Below are 21993 nucleotides of genomic sequence, written 5' to 3'. Positions count from 1 at the left end.
GTCCTATGCGGCAGCTCAGAGAACGAGGGAATAATCTCCGGGGACGTCAACGGGACGAAAAAAGGCGCACCGGACGAAAATTCAGAGAAGACCAGGAGGTGGAATGTTGTTAAGAGTGTCGCGGAGACGTTGAGTGGAGACAATTTGGCTAAGGACCAGAAGGGAGGCTACTGGAGCCGTGGTGACCGAATCGCCTTTGGGAGTTCCAAAGGCAGGTCTGAGGGAGTGGACCTAAAGGACCGAATAGATCTAAGAACAGAATGGTTAGCAAGTCTGGTATAGTTCCAGCTGCTATAGGATAAACTATGAGAGAAAAAATGGACGGATGAGAAGGTCGAGGGATTTTGGATGAGAAATTTTTCGTTTTTTTGAGGGGCAGTGAGCGAGCTTAGGGCACACGACCATTGGGGGAAATAAAACGCCGCACGGGGTCACACACATATCCAAAACGAGTTAACTTGGAAATAAAAAAAAGACTCACCTAAATAATAAGCTGTATGAGCTACCCAAATAGAAAAGGGAGTGTGTTCAAAGAAAGCCCTCAAGAGATGACGGAGGCCTTGGGGGAAAAACGCGGTGCTTACTCAGCAAGGAAAAAACAAGGTTTCCTCCAGGGCTTGGACTTTCTCAGCCAGCCCTCTCTGTATCTCTCTTTTCTATTACGGAGTACTCGTTCGGACTTGCGCGAATTAACTATTGGGCCTTGTTAGGCTTTATTATCTCGGCTCATCTGTTCTGTTCCTAGGTGTGACTGCATCATGCAGGAGGTAGATCCCACACAGTCCTCGGAATTGCTGGATTCGATGACAGCGGTGTGTGTGTTAGTCTGTGATTTGTCGTTGATCCGACCTCGGGAGTATATCCCTGTTGGATGATCAAACATTTGCACTTGAATCCAGGTTCTTCATACATCCAGGTACATACGTGGCCGTACTGTATGTACTACCGGGGTGTTTATATTTTTAGTTCTGTCAGCTATGTGATAGACTTGCAGGTGACACTACTATGCACAATGCCGAGAAATGTGCCCTAAAACTATCAAAAGTGACCTGCCAGAACTGGGATCAAGCTCTTTGGGGAATGGGCAGGGCGAGAACCCATAATGACGCACCGTTGATCCCACCCGGACACTCTATTCCACTTTAGTGCACGGACGAAATATGAACCAACATGATTTTCCCCATTTCCAACATTATATACATACTTAAGAGTGGCCTTTATCAACATTGGGCTTCCTAAGCCTTCACTCACAAATCTATATTATTTCCTATTCCAAAAGGGGACTTGGTTAAGCGCAAACTTGATTCTTGTGGAGGGATATTTGATATAGAAAGGAAAAACCATGGGTCGCAACCAGAGGATAGACTTTCCTCAAACCCGGAATTTTGGACCGAAAATAGTTCCGATATACTATGCTACCTACATATGTAGGTATGTATACTATATAGCTCATACAGAACACGCACAATTTCAATAGTCCTCAAGGCATTCAGCCAGCCACAGAGAGTATTTCATATGCATCAGAAGAGATGTGTCCAACCCGTCGTTGCTAACAATTTACACGAGCATTTCCTGGCACCCTTGGTAAAGCTATCCACCAGCTGAATTTTACTGGTTTGTAACTGGCCCTGGAGTTTTTTTGGACCGGAAAAGGTGCGGTTCTGATCCACCTGGTTCCTTCGATCAGTTTGGCGATTACAGAAGGAAAGACAAAATATCAGAAACGATGCCCTAGGAACGTAAAAACGAAGAATATGAGGGATCATGTTGGTGGCCACATATGTATGTCTTCTCACTTGTATATATGTTTGCTTTATATGCTCGCGGCAGTTGGTGTACAGGACGAGCCGAACATATCCCTTACTTATACGCAGATTATACACCATGGATTTTCTAAAACAGCATTGTCGTGGTTGGACTGTACCTTCGTACAGGCCGATTATAAACAAACAACATTGAAGGTTGTTGATATTCCGTTATCTCACTTCTTGCGTCCTATGCTTGACTGTCGTTGTTTATTGTTCGTTCTATAGCTTTATGCTTTCTTTCGACCGAGAGGGATCCTTTGTAATTGTTTTCTCATCCCGGGGTCACAATGTTCAACATGCTATATTTCCTCACTTGCCCGACTGTAGCAGTAAAACTCAATCTCATCCACCTCATTATGTTGCGAGGGGATCTCAACGCTGTCCTGCACCGCCGTAAACCCCGCCGACGCCATCATGTCGAAAAACACCGTTTCGCTATCATGTCGCCTCTTCAGAGCCACCAGAATGATCGCATCCGGAGATGTCCGAACCAATCGGTCGAGCGTCGAGACTAGCGCGGGCAAGCTGTCTGCATTGTATGTACAATCAGAAACAAGAATGAGCTCAATGGGCCGGGAGCAGAGCTCATCCGGTGGGTGGTCCCAGTCGAGGTTTTGGTAGTGAACACTGGACATGGTTGCAAGTTGGGCAGCATTAATATTGCGTGTTATTATGTCCTCAACCTCAGGGAGGTCCGTGAGCAAGACCGAACAGTTGGGAAGCATTGATGCCAACGCAATTCCCGCTATCCCGCATCCTGCCCCGAGCTCAACTACCTGAAGAGGTTGCTTGCGGGCGTTGGATAGGACCCGTTTCAAAGCTGGTATCTTAGGTTCAATGCTTTTGTTTTTGTCGTTACGCCTTATATTCTCACGGATCATATGAAGATATGTAACTGTTGCAAGACCCGCATCCCTGGGCACATCCCTGTTTAGATACAGGGGGATACAGGAAGATATGTAGAAGGCTTACCATATATGCCGAGCAATGCTATTTCCTGTCTCTTCCCAGATTTTGATGGGGAATGGTTCGCAGCCGCTGTATTGAATGCGCCGTTGAACCAGCTTCTCCGCTGGTGTGAACCGAGGTCCAAATGGAGCACTTGTTGCAGCAACCACTAATGGTATGGGAGGATACTGGGGTATAAGGTGCCCTGATGGGTGCGGCACTTGAACCGTCAACACCATAGACTGCTGGGCGAGGTTGGATGGGAGAGGACCCAGAGTAATAGCAAGTTCACGATTACTGGCATTCCATTTTGTCGATTTCTGAAATGTAACCCGAGAGGAATTTTCAGCTATCATCATCAAATCAACATCTTCAGCGAGAAAAGAGTCGCCCAAATCAGTGGTGATGCAGATAAGAGCGGAGATGTAGGTGGACCCTTTCTGTTGTTGGATCCTGGGGGTTTTCAGGAACCGAACATAGTAGACCATCTTGGAGATATAGAACACAATGCTTTCTCTAGATTCCTCAATGCTTCCTCCTAAACACACCTGCACATCTTCTTCAAACCAAATTTCCCCCCAAATTACCCGCGCTGACTAAGCAAGGAATGACATCGTTGATGTTGCGACTTCACTTGCCTCTGCTTATACCCCCTTACCTTTTCCAATGTCGCCGGCGACAGCTGGTGGAGCGAATCACACAAGATCTGACACTAGCAGCACATATTGCTAACGCCGTTGCCCAACATGATGCGACCGCGCGACCCCCGCATCCGACAACGGATCAATCAGATCTCCCATAACCTCGAGACCGCGAACGAAACCGCGCAAGAGGGGCTTTATACTTTCTCCCACAACTACATATCACCGTGTTTTGAATCCATTGGAAATTGTGTGGCTGCATGTACAGCACCTTGCCTCCCGAGCCGAGAAGACCACCTAAGGCGGCGACGACGCGGCCAAACCGAAGCCAACTTTGATTTCTACGACGACTGGGCCAACGAAGAAGACGATGATGGATTAATTGGATGGGGTACGGGCGAACTCGACCGCCTTCTTGCTGGCAGTGGGCTGGCGCGCGGAGCTGCTGACCAGCCGCATCGGCCCAGGAGGATGAGCTACGGGACACGCAACACTAGGCGCAGGAGCACCGCGCACGTTACGGATAACCATGCTGACCCGACTGTGATTCCCAGCTCTTCATTACTCGGCTTCCTCGAGCGCTTTCCGTGGAGATTCGGTGCCAGAGGAGTCAAGTATCGGCCTTCGGCTGCTGATCTCCAAGAACACCCTGGCGCCCGGCGCTATGCGCACGAAGATGAGCCGTTAATGGAAGCCATGGATAATGATGATGATGACGCTGCCCAATTGCCTCCCTCCCTGATAGGAGGAATCGCAGTGCGACCCAATCTTCCCGCGGAACGGACAATTCCCTTAGCTCGCGCGGGGATCTATTCCCTAGTGATGAGGAGGAAGATGCAGTGCCCCTTGATGATGAGTTTGCGCTTGCTTTTGGGCGCCGGGGAACGGGCTTGGAATCAGATGATCAGTCTGGGACGAAATCTGAAATTGTACAGTCTGCATCTGCGTCCAGCCTGGGTGGCGCGTCCTCCAAAAAGACAAAACGGAAGAAGAAACGATCCCCAAAGCGATCGCCAAGTTACAATGACGCAACTGTTGCCCAAAGTGTCGACACACCATCAATGACAGACTTGAAGACTGAAGAGGAGCGCGCGGCATTGGAAGAAGAAGCGGATATTGCGAGGCGACGGCTTGCTGCACACGAGCTGGCTTTGAGCCGAGGCCTTGATACGGGAGGTGGTGATAAAGTATGATACTTTTCATCTTTTGGCCCCATCAAGAAGAAGCTAACCGGATTACTTGTTTAGCCTGCTACAACATCCACTACTCCGAGTCTGCGATCACAAGAACAATTCAATACCCCGAGAAGGACATTCAGCGAGGCATCAAGCCGCCGGATGTCCGACAACCAAACCGAGCCCTTCCCGCGCCTATCTATGTCACCTTCATCTTTGGCCATGGATTCTCCGGGCTTATCGAAAGCCTCGCCAAGGGCTATGTCTCCCCACGAGCTTGGTGAAAATACGACTTCCCTCGATTGATCGTTCAATGGGCCTCCGCACGCATTGCTGTAATTTGCTTTGGGTGGTTATTGTGGACCTCTGCCCATTGATCACCTATTTTGTATGATATTATGAGCGACTTTGTTACACTATACCCCCATGAATTCAAGAGTCTCAAGAGTGGCAGAACTTCTTGAGCATTTCAAATCGGAAACTGAACAAAACTAGGATAAACACTGATGTGTATTCAGCCCTCTCCATTCATGACTCGACAAATATCATATGCGCATCGCGTCCGCTTTCTGCTGCACAGTCACCCATCAAGACAGCATCATGCTGCCCATGTCTCCCTATTTCGAGAATCTCCAGTCCCTGCTAAATGAAGGCTGATCTAGAGTCTTTGCCTTCCTGCATCAACACCTGCGAGTGTCCCCGAAACATTCTGGGATCCATCATTCCCCTGTCCACCGGACTCGGACTTGACACCTCTCATTTCACAGCAGCCACCACCACCAGTATGGTTCCTGCCGATTTTCCTGAGCATATTCCAAACCTGCTCATCATGACGTTCCAAATCCCAAGGCGGAACAAAATGCTCGATGCTCCGGGAGGGATTATCGTACTGGAAGATCTTCAACTTGGCACCAATTGCGAGAATACCATAAATCGGTGCCGCATTCTCTGCAATATTGCAATACCGAAATGCGAGATACAGCTGCAGCTCTCTCTGTCCATTCTCCCACTGGTCATCATCCTGCCTATCAGCGCGCTGATAGTACAGCATAAGAACTGGGTTCTGGAGACCGTCTTTCACGTGGGAAATTCGAAGCTCGAACCAGCCTGGACATCCGCGTAAAGCGCAGTGCATGTATGGGCGGATTAGGAAGCCTTGTGTAGACGGGAATTGCAGATTCAGGATCGCGTTCCAGGTGGCGAGTCCGTCGGCTTCGATGTTGTCGTTGTGGAGGTTTCTGATTAGCCATTTGATGGCCGGTACGCAAGTATACTGGAACTAGGAATAGTGTTAGCTGGGGAGGGGATGGAGGTGGGTAAACATAGGTCACTGACGTTTCCGTTGTTAGACATGGCTTTGGATACTGAGATTCATCTCTGGTGCTACTACAATATATGTAGGATGGTGTTTGAAGGTCAAACAGGAGGGGATGTCCAAGGTAACTGGTAGAATGAGGCTCTTTATGGGATTTTCTATGTATTTTACACCATTGTTACCTACCTGTGCTGTCCCCTGAATATACATCCTTCTATTTGCTAGTGCCAAGCCGGGGTTTAGCTCCAGGTATATTGATGGACTGGGCAATTATCTGCCTTGTTCGGTTTTTCGCTCGACGGGGTGTGTAAACTCTGCTGCTCTTGCGCTGCTACCATTCACGACTACATAAATAGAGAGGAAAGGGTGAGGCAATAATTTCAAGTAAAATTGAACGCATAATGTCACATAATGCCACTTCAATACGCTTGCTCACATCAAATATAGGATATACAATAGCTCAAGTAAACATAGGCCAACTCTTTGAATCACAACTCGAGCTGTGATGAATATCAGGAGGCTAAAAGGGGACATGTGGATGGTTGCGTGAGATTATTGAAGAAATTCATTTCGGTGGCATTTCTCGTAACATGGAGATCGAAACTCTTCCCTCTTAGTTGAACGTATATAACGGGCTCATTGATGATATGGTCTTCCTCGGTGATATCCAGTTGAAGTGATGAATCCCTTTCCGAGCAATAGGGCGATAGAGCTTTCACAGCTCGAGCCCTTACCCTCCATTTCTCTGGTAACCAGGAGAGAAGTCCCTATGAACGTCACAGCCTCCAATAGGTCGTAGAGGTCTGTAACCCACGGTAGATTTGATAGTGAGCGGCTAGAGCGGACTGCTGAGCACCCCCACAAGAACATAGTCTTTCACGCTTCACGGGGTATCGGAGATGCGCCATGAGAAATTCAAGTTCAAGTGGATGCATATGAATCGTCCATTTGGGAACAACTTCTTGGCAGCTTCCCCCAGGTTCTTTCGGTTGTCGCTTAGCGACTTGGCTGGGCAGACAATAACCACATGAGCTTCACAAGTTCCTGTTCCAGTGGAAACATTCCATATCCGGGCCGAAGGTTGAACCGCTGGACGGCAGGCGTCCTATCCACACGGTTAGCTTGGGCGTTGGTACAATATTGGTGGATTTCCAAGGTTGTTTGGTTGTACATTATATCATCAAGGCTGTTTGGATGCTGTACTGTGCGACTCATCACTTCCTCCTGAGTATGTTCTCCGTTGTCCTTCGTAACCTTGGGGTTCCTGTTTTGCGGTCTGGGTTTGCAGCCATACTTCTCTCGTTAGTATCTTCCTGATATTGACTCTTGTAGGGGGGCTTCAGGCACCATATGTGGGTCAAGGTCTGTATGGACAGGTCCAGTAGATCGACGGGTTGTTCCTCTCTCCTGTTGTGGGCTTCGTCATATATGGATCGCATACTGTCCTCCATTAAGGTCTCCTTCAGTGGCGATTCATGGAACACTCAATGCTCGAGCGAGGTCTGTGCTTGGATGGTTGATTATATATGACGAGGGGCGAGCACTCCTGATAAATTAAAGGGGGAAACGAAAAGGATATACACCAGGAACCGCGCCAGTGGTCTCATATATATCCCTTCACATTTGTTTGTCAGAACCATTTTCTTGACAATCATTCGGAAACACAAAGAGTTTCTTGAAATGTGAAACCAAACAAGCACCAGACCGCTATACCTTCTGCAGTAGAGAATTGCTCAGTTAGAGCCTGTTAAGATACTCCTAAAATCTAATATGAGGTGTTCCACTTGTCCAGAGGGTTCCTTTTGAGAATTGGAGAAGATTGATGAATCCTTGGTCTCATATCCAAAACACTTCTTTACAATTATCTCCTCTTCCATGCATGATTCCAGGTCTGTACTAAATCAGGATGCGATTAAAAGATCAGAATGCATAAAATATAGATAGCAACAATGGTCATGAATCACCCTAAAACATACTCAACATTTAGAATCTCAGTGGTTTCATTTTGTCCCCATATTTGTCTATAGTCGATAATACTTACCTAGGTCTTACCATATATCAATTTGAAGAAAGCAGCAGACTATATTACCATGATCTCAAAAATTCCCATGGCACATCGCTATATAGTAGAAATATATATACCGCAGTAAAGTCATAATGTTTTCCCAAACTCTCTAAAGACGTTAAATACCACCTAAGAGATATTAGTTTATAAGGAACCCTCCATATAGACTACAATTGAGATACCAAATTGTAAATTGTCCGTCTTACTACAGTAACTCGTGGATTATGTTGCCACTTCTCCAATCTTGAATTACAAGATTTCTGACCCTTATTAGAATGAGAAAGAGGACCTTCACTCGACACCCGTGGGGCCGGGAAATTGCGTCGGCACATCACGCCCCACGCGGGCATCCTCGACACGAAACCCCAATTGCCCTTCTAATCTGCTTTAAGACCGAAGTCTGCGATATCCAAATCCTACAGGATTAGCAAGGTGCACCGCAGACAAGCCTCGACCTGTCCCTCTACTTAAACATGGCCAAAGCTGAGTCCGATCTTAGATCCATCCTCGATGGCGGCTTCGATCCTCAGAAGTTCCCCTGGTACGAGCCGGAGTTGATTGAGGTTCCTGAGCCAGCAAAGTCTCTACTCGAGAAGTACAGCAAAATCCCACCTGGGCAAGAGGTGGAACATGTGAAGAAAGTGGTGAGTCCTTTCCCATTCGATGGTGGGAATGCCCATGCTAATGACGATGAAATGAAACTAGAGAGATCGAGCATTTGCTGTAGTAAGTAGATATTTCTTTATCAACGCTATGTCCTAGAAGCGCTGTATTTTGGAATCTGTGTGTGTTTGCTGCGCGCTAGATGCAATCGATGGCTACGGAATCTTCACATCCCAGCCTAGCAGTGATGAAAGATGGCTGATATATATCCACAGTTCCCATACCCTTGTATTGGATCATTCCGATTCCTGGATTTGAGCATCCCACAATCACCACTATACCCTGAAGTCCTTGATAGACTAAGGTCTGGCCAGAAACTGCTCGATGTCGGATGTGCAGTCGGGCAAGAGCTGCGCCAACTGGTAAGGCCCCAGAGAGCTCATGCAGAAAGTAGGGCAATGAATACAAATTTAACATACCAAATCAGGTCTTCGATGGCGTCCCGTCTGAAAACCTCTATGCCTCAGACCTACGCCAAGACTTCTACGACATTGGATACGACCTTTTCAACGATCACGATCACCTCAAAGCCCAGTTCATTGTAGCAGACATATTCGACGACAACTCCGATCTAGTCAAGAATCTAACCAACAAAATTGACATTGTGAATGCTGCTTCCTTCTTCCATCTTTTCAACTGGGATCTGCAGCTTCTAGTTGCAAAGCGGATCGTCGGGTTATTGCAGGATAAACCCGGCTCCCTTCTAATCGGCCGACAGATTGGTCTAGTTAACCCTCCCCCTCCGGAAGATAAAGAGGCTGCCGGAAAGCACTATCGTCATGATCCTGCTACGTGGAAGAAGTTCTGGGAGCAGGTGGGTGCTGAAACGGGGACGAAATGGGAGGTTGAGACTCGGATGGAGAAGTGGGCTGGGGCGGATAAGATGATGAAAGATTACCATGAAGGGATGGACACTTTCAAGCTGAGATTTAGTGTTCGGAGGCTCTAGAAGTTCCTTTGGTCAACTGTGATTTAAAGTGTACATAGCATGTTCTAGATCACATCAATGAGTAGCACTTCGTTTACCACTAGATCCTTTTCGGGGTTGGTGATAGTACACCGGGAATATGCTCGAACACGCGCAACTCCCATTGTGCAGCTCTACTGTGTATTTCCTGTGAAGTGTTGGGATGTAGATGCTAGAATGCCAGAGTCGTACTGGAAAGGTGGAAGTCCGGACTGTATCTGGTGCACTGCAGAGGCTTTTTGGATCTGTGGCAGCTGCGTCGATTCATCGAATAACCATGGTGGGTTTGCCAGAGACATTATCTCTTGGTCAAATATAGTCCATGAGTCGTCTGCGGTTGGGGCTGGGAATGCTAATGCCACGCTTGTGTCTGGCGGAGTATGCATAGCCTGCATGCTGGACTCGAGTCGGTGGAATAGAACGGTATGGATACTTGCAGCGGACTGGTTTTTGCGCTCTAGGCTTTGGAGATGCGCTTGGATGAGGTGTAAATCTGGAATAAAGCATTAGAAGAGGCCGGTGATTCTGCTTTTCGGGAGTTAAATGCCATACCATCTTGGTGAGTCATACCGTCCTCAACGCCTTGAAGGAGTAACACGGCCGCCCATGTAATCATCTGTCTTTGTTAAAAAGAGCATTACTGGCTCTGGGGTAGAACCTACAACTAAGTCCCAATTGGACCATATGCTCGCATCATCTTGTCTCAGCCTCAATACTGCCCGGGCGGAAACAAGCAACTCATGTCGCTCAAAAGCACTAATGTTTGCAGGACTGAGATCAAATCCGCGAGCAGGATGATAGATCGAAAGCACATATAATTTGTGTAGATGATACTGGAGCAGAATAAGAATACCTTGTCGATCAGACGGAGTGGGCTCTAATAATAGTTAGTTCCTGAAATTGGAGTATGGCTCGTGGACACTCACGAGATGAGCCATTATATAGTACCAGCCAGTCATCAAGTTTTCTCGCCCAATGTCGGATGACCTGCGAGTCACTTTCAGTAAACGGGAACCGAGCTGTAGGCACGATGTCGGCCTCATCTGCATTGAGAGAGGACCATATGCTCGGTAGTCCACGGCCGACAAAATGACTCAGGCCAAAGTGCATCATTTCTGCAAGGCCCTGGAAGGCATTTCCTTGGTGGCTATCCAGCCGCTGTATATTTGGATTTGCAGCATGTCGTGGGAGGAGGGGATAGGACATGTGCATTGAGGCATGTTCTATATCAATGACCTAGAGCAAACAACCGTAAATAAAGCATCCGGATTTCGGGTGTCATAGCTGCCCCTACCTGAAGACCGGAGAACAAGCCACGCCAGTCTTTCGTGGTGGAATTCATCTCTGCTGGACAATGATCAAGCCAGATACGATAGGCCATTGCAATCCACGAGCCAGAAGCACCAATGTAAGCCTCGCAGCTCAGACTAGCCATGATTAACCCAAGGATGTCATGAAATGCTTTCTCTCTTTTCGATTGTGGTGAGAGACTTTGCTGTTCATCTTTGTGGTCTAATAATTGCAGGGAACTTGGATGCAGACCCGGAGTCACAAGCTCAGCGATAGCACTATACATAGCGGCAAAATATCCTGAATCCAGCGATGCTAGCCCAGGAGATGGATGGTGCAGAGAAGATATGTAAAGCACAGAAGCGAGTAGGACAGGGGTCGGAGAAGCGAACGCGCTATGGTCTGTTAGGAAGTGCAGAAGTGGGAGATTCTTCAAGAAGCTGCGATATTATCAGACATCGACCGCCAAGTCATGATTTAAACAGTACATACGAGCTCCATAGCTGCTGAACAGCGGATCGCGACCAGACACTATCATCTGGAGGCGGACGAGTAATGACTCGTAAATGCGCGAGCGCTGTCCACACACCTTGTAGTGGCACGGACTCTATGTCTTCTTCGAGACTTGCTTCACGAGACAAACTATGTTCGTCTTCGTGATCCTGAAAGTCCTCGGTGATACCTAGCGCGGCCTCGATCCTGGCCAGCCGGTTCAGAATTGACTGGTGGTCCGGCATCATTGACAGAGAACCAGAAGCTTGGTCTTGATGTATCTCCATCAATTCATGCATCGCCGACGCCTGGATGAGAGTCAGCTCCGTGTTCGGGTTATTATATCCGTGATTCTTAACTTACATTGGCCCGGGGCTTGAAGACACAGGCTGTTCGAGTGTGACGGCAACGGCGACATGGAGGAGGTCCGGTTACTTCGCATTTCATCTGATGGAATTGAGTCATCTCCTAGTATATTGGAAAGTAGCTATGTCTATACCTTCAGTCGTCGGCAATTTACTTTGACTGGTTAGCTTTTCTCCACAATGGATGCCAATGCCCGGACTCACCACAGGCCTTGGTCGGCTTCGGGCCGACCATGGCGCCTGATCTCTTCATGGCTACTTAGAGTAACTCCCCATGACTCTGTGTGGTAATTGATCAGAACTCGGAGAGAAGGTGAGCAGACACACAGTTACATCGGGGCTTATCAGGGGGGAATTATCGTTTCTCCGCTTTTCCCAGAGCTGTGGCGCCCAATTATTATGCCTCGTTTTGAAGTCAAGACATGTGAGAGATTTTATTTTGTTATTTTCTACGAAGTTCTACGGTTTCTATGGATTATATGACAATACTTATGTTCCCACGTTTTTAGTCCGTCCGGCGTAGGCTTATAGGTCCAGGACGGGTCTGAAAAACGGAGAAGAGAAGTGTACCAGGCGGTTCACATTCTCTTTGTTCTTGCGCGAGCATCCCGATGGAAATGAATGCGACATCTCTCAACCAAAGGTAGTGACTGGTTGGAGATGTGATTAGCTCGGTGCCGAAGCACGTGAATATCTTCCGCGCGGTTGGGGGTCAAGGTAGAGGAAGAAGCACGAAAACAGAGAGAAAGAGGAGAATGGAGATGTATACAGATGGGATATACACGGATATATGTACAAGGTAGGATGTGATGCAAGGAGGTGAAGGTATGTAGAAATACATGGGAAGGTGAAGTGGTGATACAATTCCCCTGAACAAGGATCGTGTCCAGTTCAGAGGAAGGTGTGCAAAAAGAAAGAGAGGAAGCGACTGCTGAGTGGAGACATGGCCTACGCGGCGGCATCCATGGAAAGCTTGCGCAGCTCCCATTCCGAATCAGTCCAGTCCTTCTTCTCACCCAGAACGCAAGTCGTTTGTCGTGAGCCATTCACCAGGAACTTGTCAGCGACCGCGTTGACGTCCTTGGCTGTAACATCCAAGAGCTGTTCTCTCCATCGTTGGTCCATTTCATGGGTAACGCCGCTCATGAAGTAGCGGGCGCCTTCGTCGTCCACGCTCATAGGAGCATCAAGACCTTGGAAAATGCCAAGCTTAGCTTCTTCAATCTCACGCTCAGACCAAGCACGATCTCTAGCAAAGATACCACTGTTCTTGAAGACCTTGAGCGAGTTCAGAGGATTCGGGTCGCGGTAACTCATAAAGGTGAAGATGCCCTTGATGGGCCCGTTGCTAGCACCCGCTCCGTAGGCACCACCCTTCTCTCGGATTTCCGGATGGAGGTAGTTGTGGGTGAGAAGCTGAGACAGGATGCTGAGAGGAGCGCTGGATGGATCAACGAATGGTACAGTCTGAGAAGCCTGACCAGAGTAATAGACCTTGTACGGCATATCATAGAACGCCTTGTCGGTCGACTTGAAGGAAGAGGTGGTGAGGTTGGCGCTTGGAGACTGTGTTTGAGGCAGTCCGGAAATCCATTTTTGCAAAATTGACTCGTTGGTACCAGCACTCTCCTTTTCACACACCATGCGGACGCGAAGGTTGGACGAAGAGATAGCGAAGGATTGGATCAAGCGAAGCTTCTCGATAAGCTCCTGGAGACGCTCGGGAGAGGACTCTGCGTCCCGGAGCAGATTAGCCGTAGCTTGTAATTGCTCAAGGCCGGACTGCTGCTCTTGGACCCAGAAGCTCCGAGAAAGACTAGCAGACGCAGCATTGACGGCGAATCGGTGACCAGTTCCGGCAATAGCATCCAAAGCTCCGTTGGTGGTCATACGTAGGAGTTCTTTAATCATCGCAGGCGCAGCAGGGCTCGCGAAGTCCGTCTCTGTAACCAAAACCGAGAGCATTTCCAGCATCTCGGGGATGTTCTTGTCGATAGCGAATCCGGAGAACTGCATACCCTCCCTGAACCGATCCAAGTGCGTTGGGGACGACACAAGGAACGATGAGGTAGAAATTCCTCCGGTCTTCAGCTTAATCAAATCTTCCCACTGTTCCATGGACCGGTTGGCAGTTCCCAAACGCATAACACAGTCGTTGAACAAGGGCATGAGCAACCGAAGTTCATCGGGTAGATCGATGAAATCATTCAAGGCCTGGAAGTAGGTCAAGCCATTGGTGGGAGCTTCGCGCCAGACGACGTCAGCGCCCTCGACTTTAGACTCTCGAACAGGCTTGCGCTCCTTCTCTCGAGAGATGTCCTTGACTCTCAACGATGGGAGACAGCTCAGATCAGCATTATGAGCGTCTTCTTGGATCTTGAGAAGTTCCAGTTCCTCCTGGCCAAGCTTGGTGACAGCCTTCTCAACTGACCCGTGCTCTTCGATAAACTGGGCAAGTTTCTTGTTCTTTCGCACCAGCTCTTTCTCGTCCAACTCTTTGTTGAAGGTGGGAGTACCGACCATGGTAAAGGTCATGCACTGGTCGTTGATGAGATATTTCTCCACCAAAGACTCGAGATAACCAGGTTTCGCATATCTGCTCTTAAACTCGTCGATGACATCGTTCCAAGCGAGCTCCTTCATCGGGTTCGAGCCGTTGAGCCAAGTAGAAATGGTCTTCTCCATTACACCAATTCCGAAGTTTGCAGTCTTGTGGCGGAGCGAGAGCTCCAGCTGGTGAAGGAACCCACGAACCTTCTCCTCGCTGAACCCAGAAGAAACGGATTCCCGGAAGACGTTTTGAATCACATTTTTGACAGTTGGGGCTTCCGCTTCAGTCACGCCGTTAAGTCCAACGGAGAAGATGGGAGTCCGGCTAGATGGGTCGAGACCCGTGTTTGGTGTGAAAGAAGATCCAAGACCACTCTCAACAAGGGCTCGGTACATGGGTGAGCCGTAGCCATCGAGGAGAAGCGAGGAAACAATTCCTACAGAGAAAGTTTCCACAACATCGGTTATGTCGCCCATGTACCAGGACGTGGATGTCTTGTGTTGCCTGTCTTCACTGGCAAATGTATCAATGGGGCCAGGGACAGTCACGTTAAGAGGTCCCTTAGTGAGATCCAGAGGTCGCTTGATATCAGTATCCGCTTGTCCTTTCTGGAAGCCATCCAGGACTGCACCGATCTGCTGAAGGTGATCAGCCAGAGGCATATCGCCATATGTAAGGATCTTAGAGTTGCTGGGGTGATAGTTGCGCTTCGAAAACTCCGACAACTGCTTGTGTGTGAGATCTGTGATGTACTCCGGGTCTCCACCCGAGTTGTTCAGCGAAGGGAAGATGCTCTCTCTGAAACGGATATAGTAGAGATAGTTTGCATCAGAGATCTGGCCCTTCATCTCGTTGTAGACGACACCCTTGAACACAATGTCCTCCAACGACAGCTGTTTTTCAGGCTGTCCAGGAACAGACTCTCCAGCACGCGGATCCTCAGGACCCAAGCGCCATCCTTCTTGTCGGAAATCCGATTCCTTGAGAAGAGGGTGCAGGGTAGCATCTAGATAAACAGAAAGAAGATTTTGGAAATCTTGTTGGTTGGTCGTAGCAAATGGGTATGTAGTGTGGTCGGAAGCTGTAAAAGCATTCATGAAATTCGAGAGGGAGCGTGGAAGCATCTTAAAGAATGGGTCACGAATTGGAAATCTTTAGGAAGCACAAGGTCAGCAAAAGTATATTCAATAACAGGATGTCGCTCACTTTTCACTGCCACACAGCGTGGTATGCTCCAGGATATGAGGCACACCAGTAGCATCCGGTGGGTTTGTCTTGAACCCAATTCCAAATACATTGTTCTTATCATCTCTGGCAACATGCATGTAGTCTGCATCGGTCTGGTCATGTTTCAGCCAGACTGCAGTTAGATGAAGCTCAGGGACATGTTTCTTCTCCTGCAAGGTGAATCCGTGGAGCTTCTCGCCGACATTGGGGAAGTTATCCAAGTTGGTTACCGTCGATGCAGCTCTCCAAGTATTGCGCGGAAGGATCGTTTGCGTTGATTTTAATGAGCGACTGATAAGCGGGTTAGAATTTGGCACTCGCGCCGTACGGAGGCGCATCGATGAGCGCAACATAATAATGGGTAGTTGACGATCGTAAAAAGGAAACAAGACCGCAACCCCGGAGTTGAAAATGTCCAGCCCTGGAGGTTCCACCGCCCAGGCTTACATCATCTATGCTAGCGTAAGCCTCACTGGCCGCCCGCTCGTCGAAGTTCTGCTCCGAAGACCAACCATTTGCTCTTTCCCGAACGCTACGACAAACGAACGATTCCTACATCCCAGAGCCAGTGATCTCACTCTTGAGCCTTGCCTCTGGGATATCTCCTCCGTGTGATTGATCCGTCTACATCCTACCCCGTATCTTGCCTATTTGGCGCAAATTTTCGGCTTCCGGCCTTCGTACCAACCCCCCCCGTGATTCGAATCGCCAAATACGTTGTTTCTACGATACACCAGGCAAAATCCTCGAAATGTCGTCCACCTCCATGGCAAAGAAAAACAAGGCGAAGAAAGCGGCCGACCCAAACGAGACATCTAAGCTTTTGGCCGCCAAGATCTCCCAGCTGGAGCAAGATGCCGCCGGCGAGAAAGACCAAGAGGCAGAAATTGGTGCGTGACTTCCTTTGTATTCTGCGGCGGCATTTTCCCTCTTTGCTTGGTGCCACTGGGCTGCGGGGTTAGTCTGGAACTTGGGGTCACTAACTTGGATTTTGATCTACAGAGCGTGAGGTCAAGAAGGCAACTCGTGATCTCAACCAGCTTTTGAGCAACATTGAGTCTCCTATGACCAAACTTGAAACCGTTCACAAGAAGTACACCGAGCTGTTGGCGGATATGAAGAAGTTGGATCGTGACTATTCTAAGAGCAAGAAGCGTGCCGATCAGCTACAAAAAGACCAGGACAAGGGCAAGTCTGATCTCAACAAGACCGTTACAATGAAGGACAAGCTGGAGAAGCTGTGTCGAGAACTGACGAAGGAAAACAAGAAGGTCAAGGTGGGTCCATCAGCATGTGCCTCTAAACGATTGCGCCAAACACCGTGGAGGACTTGCCAGCTAAACAATTTGGTAGGATGAGAATAAGAAGCTGGAGGACACTGAGAAGAAAGCGCGCTTGATTGTGAATGAGCGTCTCGACTCGCTCCTCTATGACATTCAAGACGTCATGGCTGCCAAAGGGAACCCCCGCAGCGAAAAGGTGGATGTCGATTTGGATGAAGCGTACGTTTTCAATTTCCTTTCCTTCTTCGGGCCTTTGAGTTTGCTAACTGGAGATGTTTAGACTCCGTGCCAAGCTTAAGACCATCAGCGAGCAATTCGACGCACGCGACCTGCATTACAGGGGCCTCCTACGTGGCAAGGACTCCGAGATCCAAAGTCTCGCTTCCAAGTTTGAGGAGCAGCGTCGCGCTGGTGAAATCGAAGCAAACCGAAGCCGAGCTTTAACCTCCCAGGTTTCCACTTTCTCCCATACCGAGGCCGAGTTACGCAGCCAACTCAACATCTACGTGGAAAAGTTCAAACAGGTACAGAAGGGTTCCTATAACCCCTCTCATTCCCCGGTCGCTGACGAAGACCACCAGGTCGAGGACACTTTGAACAACAGCAACGATCTTTTCCTTACCTTCCGCAAGGAGATGGAAGAAATGTCCAAGAAAACCAAGCGCCTGGAAAAGGAGAATCATACTCTCAACCGGAAGCATGAGCAAACTAACCGCAATATCCTGGAAATGGCAGAGGAACGGACCCGAAACCATGAAGAACTTGAAAGATGGCGACGGAAGTGCCACCATCTAGAAGCCCTTTGTCGGCGTATGCAAGCCCAGGGCCGAGGCGAAGGACTTGCTCTAGCGGAAGGCGATGATCATTTAGAGGGGGATGATGAAGGCACTGAAAGCGAGTACGACGATGACTACGAAGATGATGAAGAGGATATCAGTGATGAGGAAGATCTCGAGCCACCTACCCGGGTCGAACAACCCTCAGAGAAGCCTGTCTTCGGTCCCACCCCGCCGCCCAATCTTTTGGAGGCTCGAGCGAATGGCAACGGTGCGGAGGTCAATGGCTTGGTGTTTTAAGATTATCCCAATTTATTTGATGTCGATTTTGATTGAAGCAACTTTGGCTACCCTCGATGAAGACACGGTCTTCGGCTTTTGTATCTCCCTAGGCAACTGCTTCATTTTGCCATGTGGTTTACAGAGATCCGATGATTCGTGTTAAATTCGAAAATGTAGGAGTTTTGTGCCATCTATTTTTGTCTGTCTCACGATATTCCTCGGTAATTACCAAGGTATAATCCATCTTCCTCGTTGGTTTCTTCAAGTCTTTTTGATTTTCATGTTTTTTGTACAACCGCATTATCAACAACATTGAAGAGAAAAATCTTGCCAAATATTATTGCACTCTAGCATCCGAGCCATGTGGTACTCCCTGTTTCATCCTTCTACACCTCTGGATTATCTATAGTTTACTCGCAGACCCTGTGGAAGTGATATATGAGCCTCCAACTTTGAGCATCTCGACAGCCTGCTGGACCATTTCCTTCACAATGGTCCCGGCTGGTTGGATATTCTTGACACTGGCCGAGACATCGCCCATGAGGAACGGCATATCGATGTCCTTCTCGTTCTCCAAATCATGCATCATAGGAACAACACCCTTGGATGTCAGCGCGGCAATATCAGCAGGCCGCGCTTCCCACTTCCTTGATATAGTCATTTGGCAGCATGCGCAGAGGCCGACCAGAGACAACAAGCGTGCGCTTGGTCTCACCAAACTGCGCCCCAACAACAGCCTCCTTATGCAAGCGACTAGCGCCGCTCTCCTCGGAAGCCACAAACCGCGTGCCCACCCAAACACCGGCAGCACCAAACATCAACGACGCCGCCAGACTGCGTCCATCGTTAATACCACCAGCTGCAACGACAAGCGCCGGTTGACCAGTCAAGGGACTCTTATACTGCCGCGCCACATCCACGATAGCAGGTACGAGAACGGAGAAGGGCACTTCGCCGGTATGACCGCCGCCCTCGCCGCCCTGCGCACAGACAATATCGACGCCCGCCTTTAATGCCTTATGGGCGTGCTTCGGCGCACCGACCATATTCATAATCAGGATGCCGGCCTCATGGAGTCGTTTGATGGTCTTCGCTGGCGGGATGCCGACAGCGGAGACGAAGAGCTTGGCGCCGTGCGAGATGGTCACCTCAATTAACTCATCCAGCTGGCCGTGTGTGTAGTCGTGGTTTGTTGCGCGCGCTGAGCCTCCGACTTGGGGAAGGGCGAGATCCACGCCGAAGGGGAGAGAGGGATCCCGGAGGAGTGACTTGAGCTCTGTGAGCATCTCTGATAGTTGTGCTGGTGTATATCCTAGTCCACCGATTGTACCAAGACCGCCGGCGTTAGATACTGCTGCTGCCAGTGGAGCTCCAGATGCGCGGGCCATGCCAGCTAGCAGCACTGGATGTTGGATCTTGAGCAGAGAGCATAGTGGTGTTTCGAGAGACATATTGGATTCTGTCGATGGTGATGTTACGTTGTCAGAGGTAGAACTGTGTGGAAGTAACGGGCGGCTGTGTCTCAATGCTCTCTTGGATTCATGGAAATGTATGAGAATCATATACGTTTAGTTCTAATATGAAGAATAGAAAATGCGGGGAAACCCTAAGCTATGTACGGACCGAGGCAGCTGATAGCCGATCTACATTTCACAGCTCCAACGTGTAGTATAATTATACACTACTCTATGAATGGCCTCTGTGAATATGCAGCCTTTTCAGCATTACCGAGCATAGATGGCTCCCGAGGTCGGCTTAATGTGATCTATTGCAACATCCTTTGGATATCATTCTCATTATATTTTCGCTTTGAGCCTAATTCGATCTTCACTGGGATCAGAAGACGAAATTATTGTGTTATTAATGAGACTAATGAAATAAATAGCACATTTCAGGAGTCAATTCCTTTGCTCCCATATAGAAATCGCCTTGACCAGTTGCCACTAGACCCCGAAGCGGGAATGTAATTGAACGCGCTAACTGACGCGCCCACGCGTCAACCACATCTCTTTGCATCACCCCAACCATCCCCGACACACAAGATCTCAGCATTATTCCGGAAAATATGGCACCGGATGCTGAGAACTACACTTTCTTGTGTCCTCCCAGGTAATACCTCTTGGTCCACTCTGCCTCCTTCCAGGCTGCTAAACACCGGGAACCTTTCTCTGACCATTGAATGCATTTTGTTTCGATAGCAGGGAGGAACAGGAACAGGAACCAGTTTACCGTACACCCTCCGATTACAATCCTCGTCTTACCTTCCACCTACCAGCCGGCGCAGGACGGCACTATCAGCAGCAATATGACGACATGTACTTTTTGCGACTCGCAAAGCTGAAACCCACCGTCGAACAAGTCGCGACGGATGCGTGGGATGGCCTTACTGTAAGGGCGCCTGATCCAAGGAAATATTTTTACACTCAGCTATGGACTTTCCTGACACCTTGCAAATTTAGATCGCTGGAGAGAAGGTGCGACGTGTCGATCGAGTCCTCGATGTCCGACAAGGCGAGTTGTGCTGGGTGGCCGGCACCGTATACATGCATTTGCCAATGAAGCCGAATATTTTGGAAGATCTCACCAAAGAGGTTGGTCTCTTGGCCTTTCTGCTGCTTATCATTATACTAACAATTCATAGAACTTCACCTCTGCGCCTCCTCCTCTCCGCACCTACACCGACCCTTCCGACCCCTCTTTGACCCAGATTATGTTGGAGGATGAGTCCGGCCGCTTACGGCTCACTGGAAACTTTTTGCAGTCTACACAGCTGGCGACAGGTGCCATTATTGCAGCCTTGGGAACTGAAAATGCGAATGGAGATTTCGAGGTTATTGATATCAAGCTGCCAGACTTGGCTCCGCAGCTTCAACGATGGAATGGAAATGCTCCAGGAACTGGAATCGAAAAAGAACACGGCAAAATCGCCTTCGTCAGTGGCTTGGGAATCACAGGAACATCAAGCGACACGCTTGCTTTGGAGCTATTGACAGATTATCTTCTGGGCTACACGGGATTCTCGGGACACGGTGACAACAGTCCTTCCTTGGGTTCCTCTAAGATCTCCCGCTTGGTCATCGCGGGTAATTCACTTGGAGCCAGCGTGATTGGAGACGTGGCGTCAGCAGACTCTGGCGAAGCTGCGGCAAAGAAAGCCCAGCCGAAAAAGTACGGCTATGACGCCTCTGCATACAATGCTGCACCTATCACACAACTCGATAACTTCCTAGCGGAGATCTTGCCCAGCATTCCAGTCACACTCATGCCGGGCGAAAAAGATCCCGCAAACTTCTCCCTCCCTCAGCAGGGGATCCATCGTACTATGTTCCCTCAAGCGAGGGCATATTCCGCACCTCCTGTCAGAGGAGATGAAAAGCCCGAAGCGGGCTGGTTCGACAGCGTCACAAATCCCTGGGACGGAGATATCGAAGGCTGGCGACTATGGGGATGCAGCGGTCAGAATGTCGACGATGTTCTGCGGTATATCAGTATTGAGGGCGGGAATAGCACCCCAGACAAAGAGAAAGATTCTGATGCTCGGATGCGAATCATGGAAGCCATGCTTCGTTGGCGCTGCGGCGTTCCCACTGCGCCAGACACAATTTGTATGCTTGGATACCCCAATCTCTCACAGAATTTTTCGCTAACGATACTCTCTAGGGTCATACCCATACCAATCAGACGATCCATATGTAATCGAATCCTGTCCGCATATCTTTTTCGTTGGTAATCAGCCACAGTTCAAGACTGCCACGATTGAGGGTGACGTCCTCTCTCCGCCTAGATGGCGACACTGGAATGACGGGGACCGCTGATGGCTCTGACGCAGCCCGTGTTCGGCTGCTGGCACTTCCCAAGTTCAGCGAAACCGGGGAGTTGATTCTGGTTGATACCGAGACGCTAGAGGTCGAGGTGGTCAAGTTTGGAGTATTCAAGGGACAGGAAGAACAAAAATGAACTGATAGAGATACCAATGAATCAATGGTACTAATGAAATAACCACCTTGTCAAATCACATATGTATTGATACATTTATATAACCCCATGGCTGCTCAGACGAGTATACAACCCGAGTGGCTCCACGCGCCAAGACCCACAATTGGAAGAATCCATCCCACCAATTTCCTCTGTTTTATATCCATCGA

General features: G+C 49.0%; 10 protein-coding genes across 10 annotated transcripts; 5 read left to right on the top strand and 5 right to left on the bottom strand.

The window, feature by feature from the left end:
* Positions 1-2107: 2107 nt before the first annotated feature.
* On the bottom strand, positions 2108-3244 carry N7519_010960 (protein N-lysine methyltransferase family protein; the record flags this gene model as incomplete). The annotated part of the gene is made up of 2 exons (XM_057297733.1): positions 2108-2723; positions 2781-3244. The coding sequence occupies 2 exons, from the start codon at positions 3242-3244 to the stop codon at positions 2108-2110; spliced, it is 1080 nt and encodes a 359-aa protein (XP_057145615.1).
* A 258-nt stretch (positions 3245-3502) lies between these two features.
* Positions 3503-4856, top strand: N7519_010959 (uncharacterized protein; the record flags this gene model as incomplete). The annotated part of the gene is made up of 3 exons (XM_057297732.1): positions 3503-4080; positions 4143-4576; positions 4645-4856. 3 exons carry the CDS (start codon positions 3503-3505, stop codon positions 4854-4856), a joined length of 1224 nt encoding a protein of 407 aa, XP_057145614.1.
* A 374-nt stretch (positions 4857-5230) lies between these two features.
* N7519_010958 (uncharacterized protein) lies at positions 5231-5925 on the bottom strand (the record flags this gene model as incomplete). The annotated part of the gene is made up of 2 exons (XM_057297731.1): positions 5231-5851; positions 5908-5925. The coding sequence occupies 2 exons, from the start codon at positions 5923-5925 to the stop codon at positions 5231-5233; spliced, it is 639 nt and encodes a 212-aa protein (XP_057145613.1).
* Positions 5926-8425: 2500 nt separating this feature from the next.
* On the top strand, positions 8426-9564 carry N7519_010957 (uncharacterized protein; the record flags this gene model as incomplete). Its single annotated transcript, XM_057297730.1, has 4 exons — positions 8426-8596; positions 8658-8678; positions 8930-8977; positions 9043-9564. 4 exons carry the CDS (start codon positions 8426-8428, stop codon positions 9562-9564), a joined length of 762 nt encoding a protein of 253 aa, XP_057145612.1.
* Positions 9565-9716: 152 nt separating this feature from the next.
* N7519_010956 (fungal specific transcription factor domain-containing protein) lies at positions 9717-11982 on the bottom strand (the record flags this gene model as incomplete). The annotated part of the gene is made up of 8 exons (XM_057297729.1): positions 9717-10075; positions 10135-10198; positions 10245-10459; positions 10509-10818; positions 10877-11312; positions 11365-11672; positions 11728-11798; positions 11934-11982. The coding sequence occupies 8 exons, from the start codon at positions 11980-11982 to the stop codon at positions 9717-9719; spliced, it is 1812 nt and encodes a 603-aa protein (XP_057145611.1).
* Positions 11983-12677: 695 nt separating this feature from the next.
* Positions 12678-15860, bottom strand: cym1 (pitrilysin family metalloprotease cym1; the record flags this gene model as incomplete). The annotated part of the gene is made up of 2 exons (XM_057297728.1): positions 12678-15432; positions 15487-15860. 2 exons carry the CDS (start codon positions 15858-15860, stop codon positions 12678-12680), a joined length of 3129 nt encoding a protein of 1042 aa, XP_057145610.1.
* A 58-nt stretch (positions 15861-15918) lies between these two features.
* Positions 15919-16122, top strand: N7519_010954 (uncharacterized protein; the record flags this gene model as incomplete). Its single annotated transcript, XM_057297727.1, has 1 exon — positions 15919-16122. The coding sequence occupies one exon, from the start codon at positions 15919-15921 to the stop codon at positions 16120-16122; it is 204 nt and encodes a 67-aa protein (XP_057145609.1).
* Positions 16123-16258: 136 nt separating this feature from the next.
* Positions 16259-17866, top strand: N7519_010953 (taxilin; the record flags this gene model as incomplete). Its single annotated transcript, XM_057297726.1, has 4 exons — positions 16259-16397; positions 16510-16784; positions 16861-17009; positions 17071-17866. 4 exons carry the CDS (start codon positions 16259-16261, stop codon positions 17864-17866), a joined length of 1359 nt encoding a protein of 452 aa, XP_057145608.1.
* A 385-nt stretch (positions 17867-18251) lies between these two features.
* N7519_010952 (NAD(P)H-dependent flavin oxidoreductase) lies at positions 18252-19299 on the bottom strand (the record flags this gene model as incomplete). Its single annotated transcript, XM_057297725.1, has 2 exons — positions 18252-18449; positions 18493-19299. The coding sequence occupies 2 exons, from the start codon at positions 19297-19299 to the stop codon at positions 18252-18254; spliced, it is 1005 nt and encodes a 334-aa protein (XP_057145607.1).
* Positions 19300-19913: 614 nt separating this feature from the next.
* On the top strand, positions 19914-21805 carry N7519_010951 (DNA-directed DNA polymerase delta subunit POL31; the record flags this gene model as incomplete). The annotated part of the gene is made up of 6 exons (XM_057297724.1): positions 19914-19957; positions 20047-20236; positions 20308-20439; positions 20490-21453; positions 21509-21610; positions 21633-21805. 6 exons carry the CDS (start codon positions 19914-19916, stop codon positions 21803-21805), a joined length of 1605 nt encoding a protein of 534 aa, XP_057145606.1.
* Between the last annotated feature and the right edge of the window lie 188 nt (positions 21806-21993).

This window comes from Penicillium mononematosum (genome assembly GCF_028829835.1).
Source record: "Penicillium mononematosum strain IBT 11891 chromosome Unknown utg000005l:1.0-9366267.0:1.0-9372171.0, whole genome shotgun sequence".
Classification (NCBI taxonomy): Eukaryota; Fungi; Ascomycota; class Eurotiomycetes; order Eurotiales; family Aspergillaceae; genus Penicillium; species Penicillium mononematosum.
Note: the sequence above shows the minus strand (reverse complement) of the source record. Positions and strands in the feature narration are given on the sequence as shown.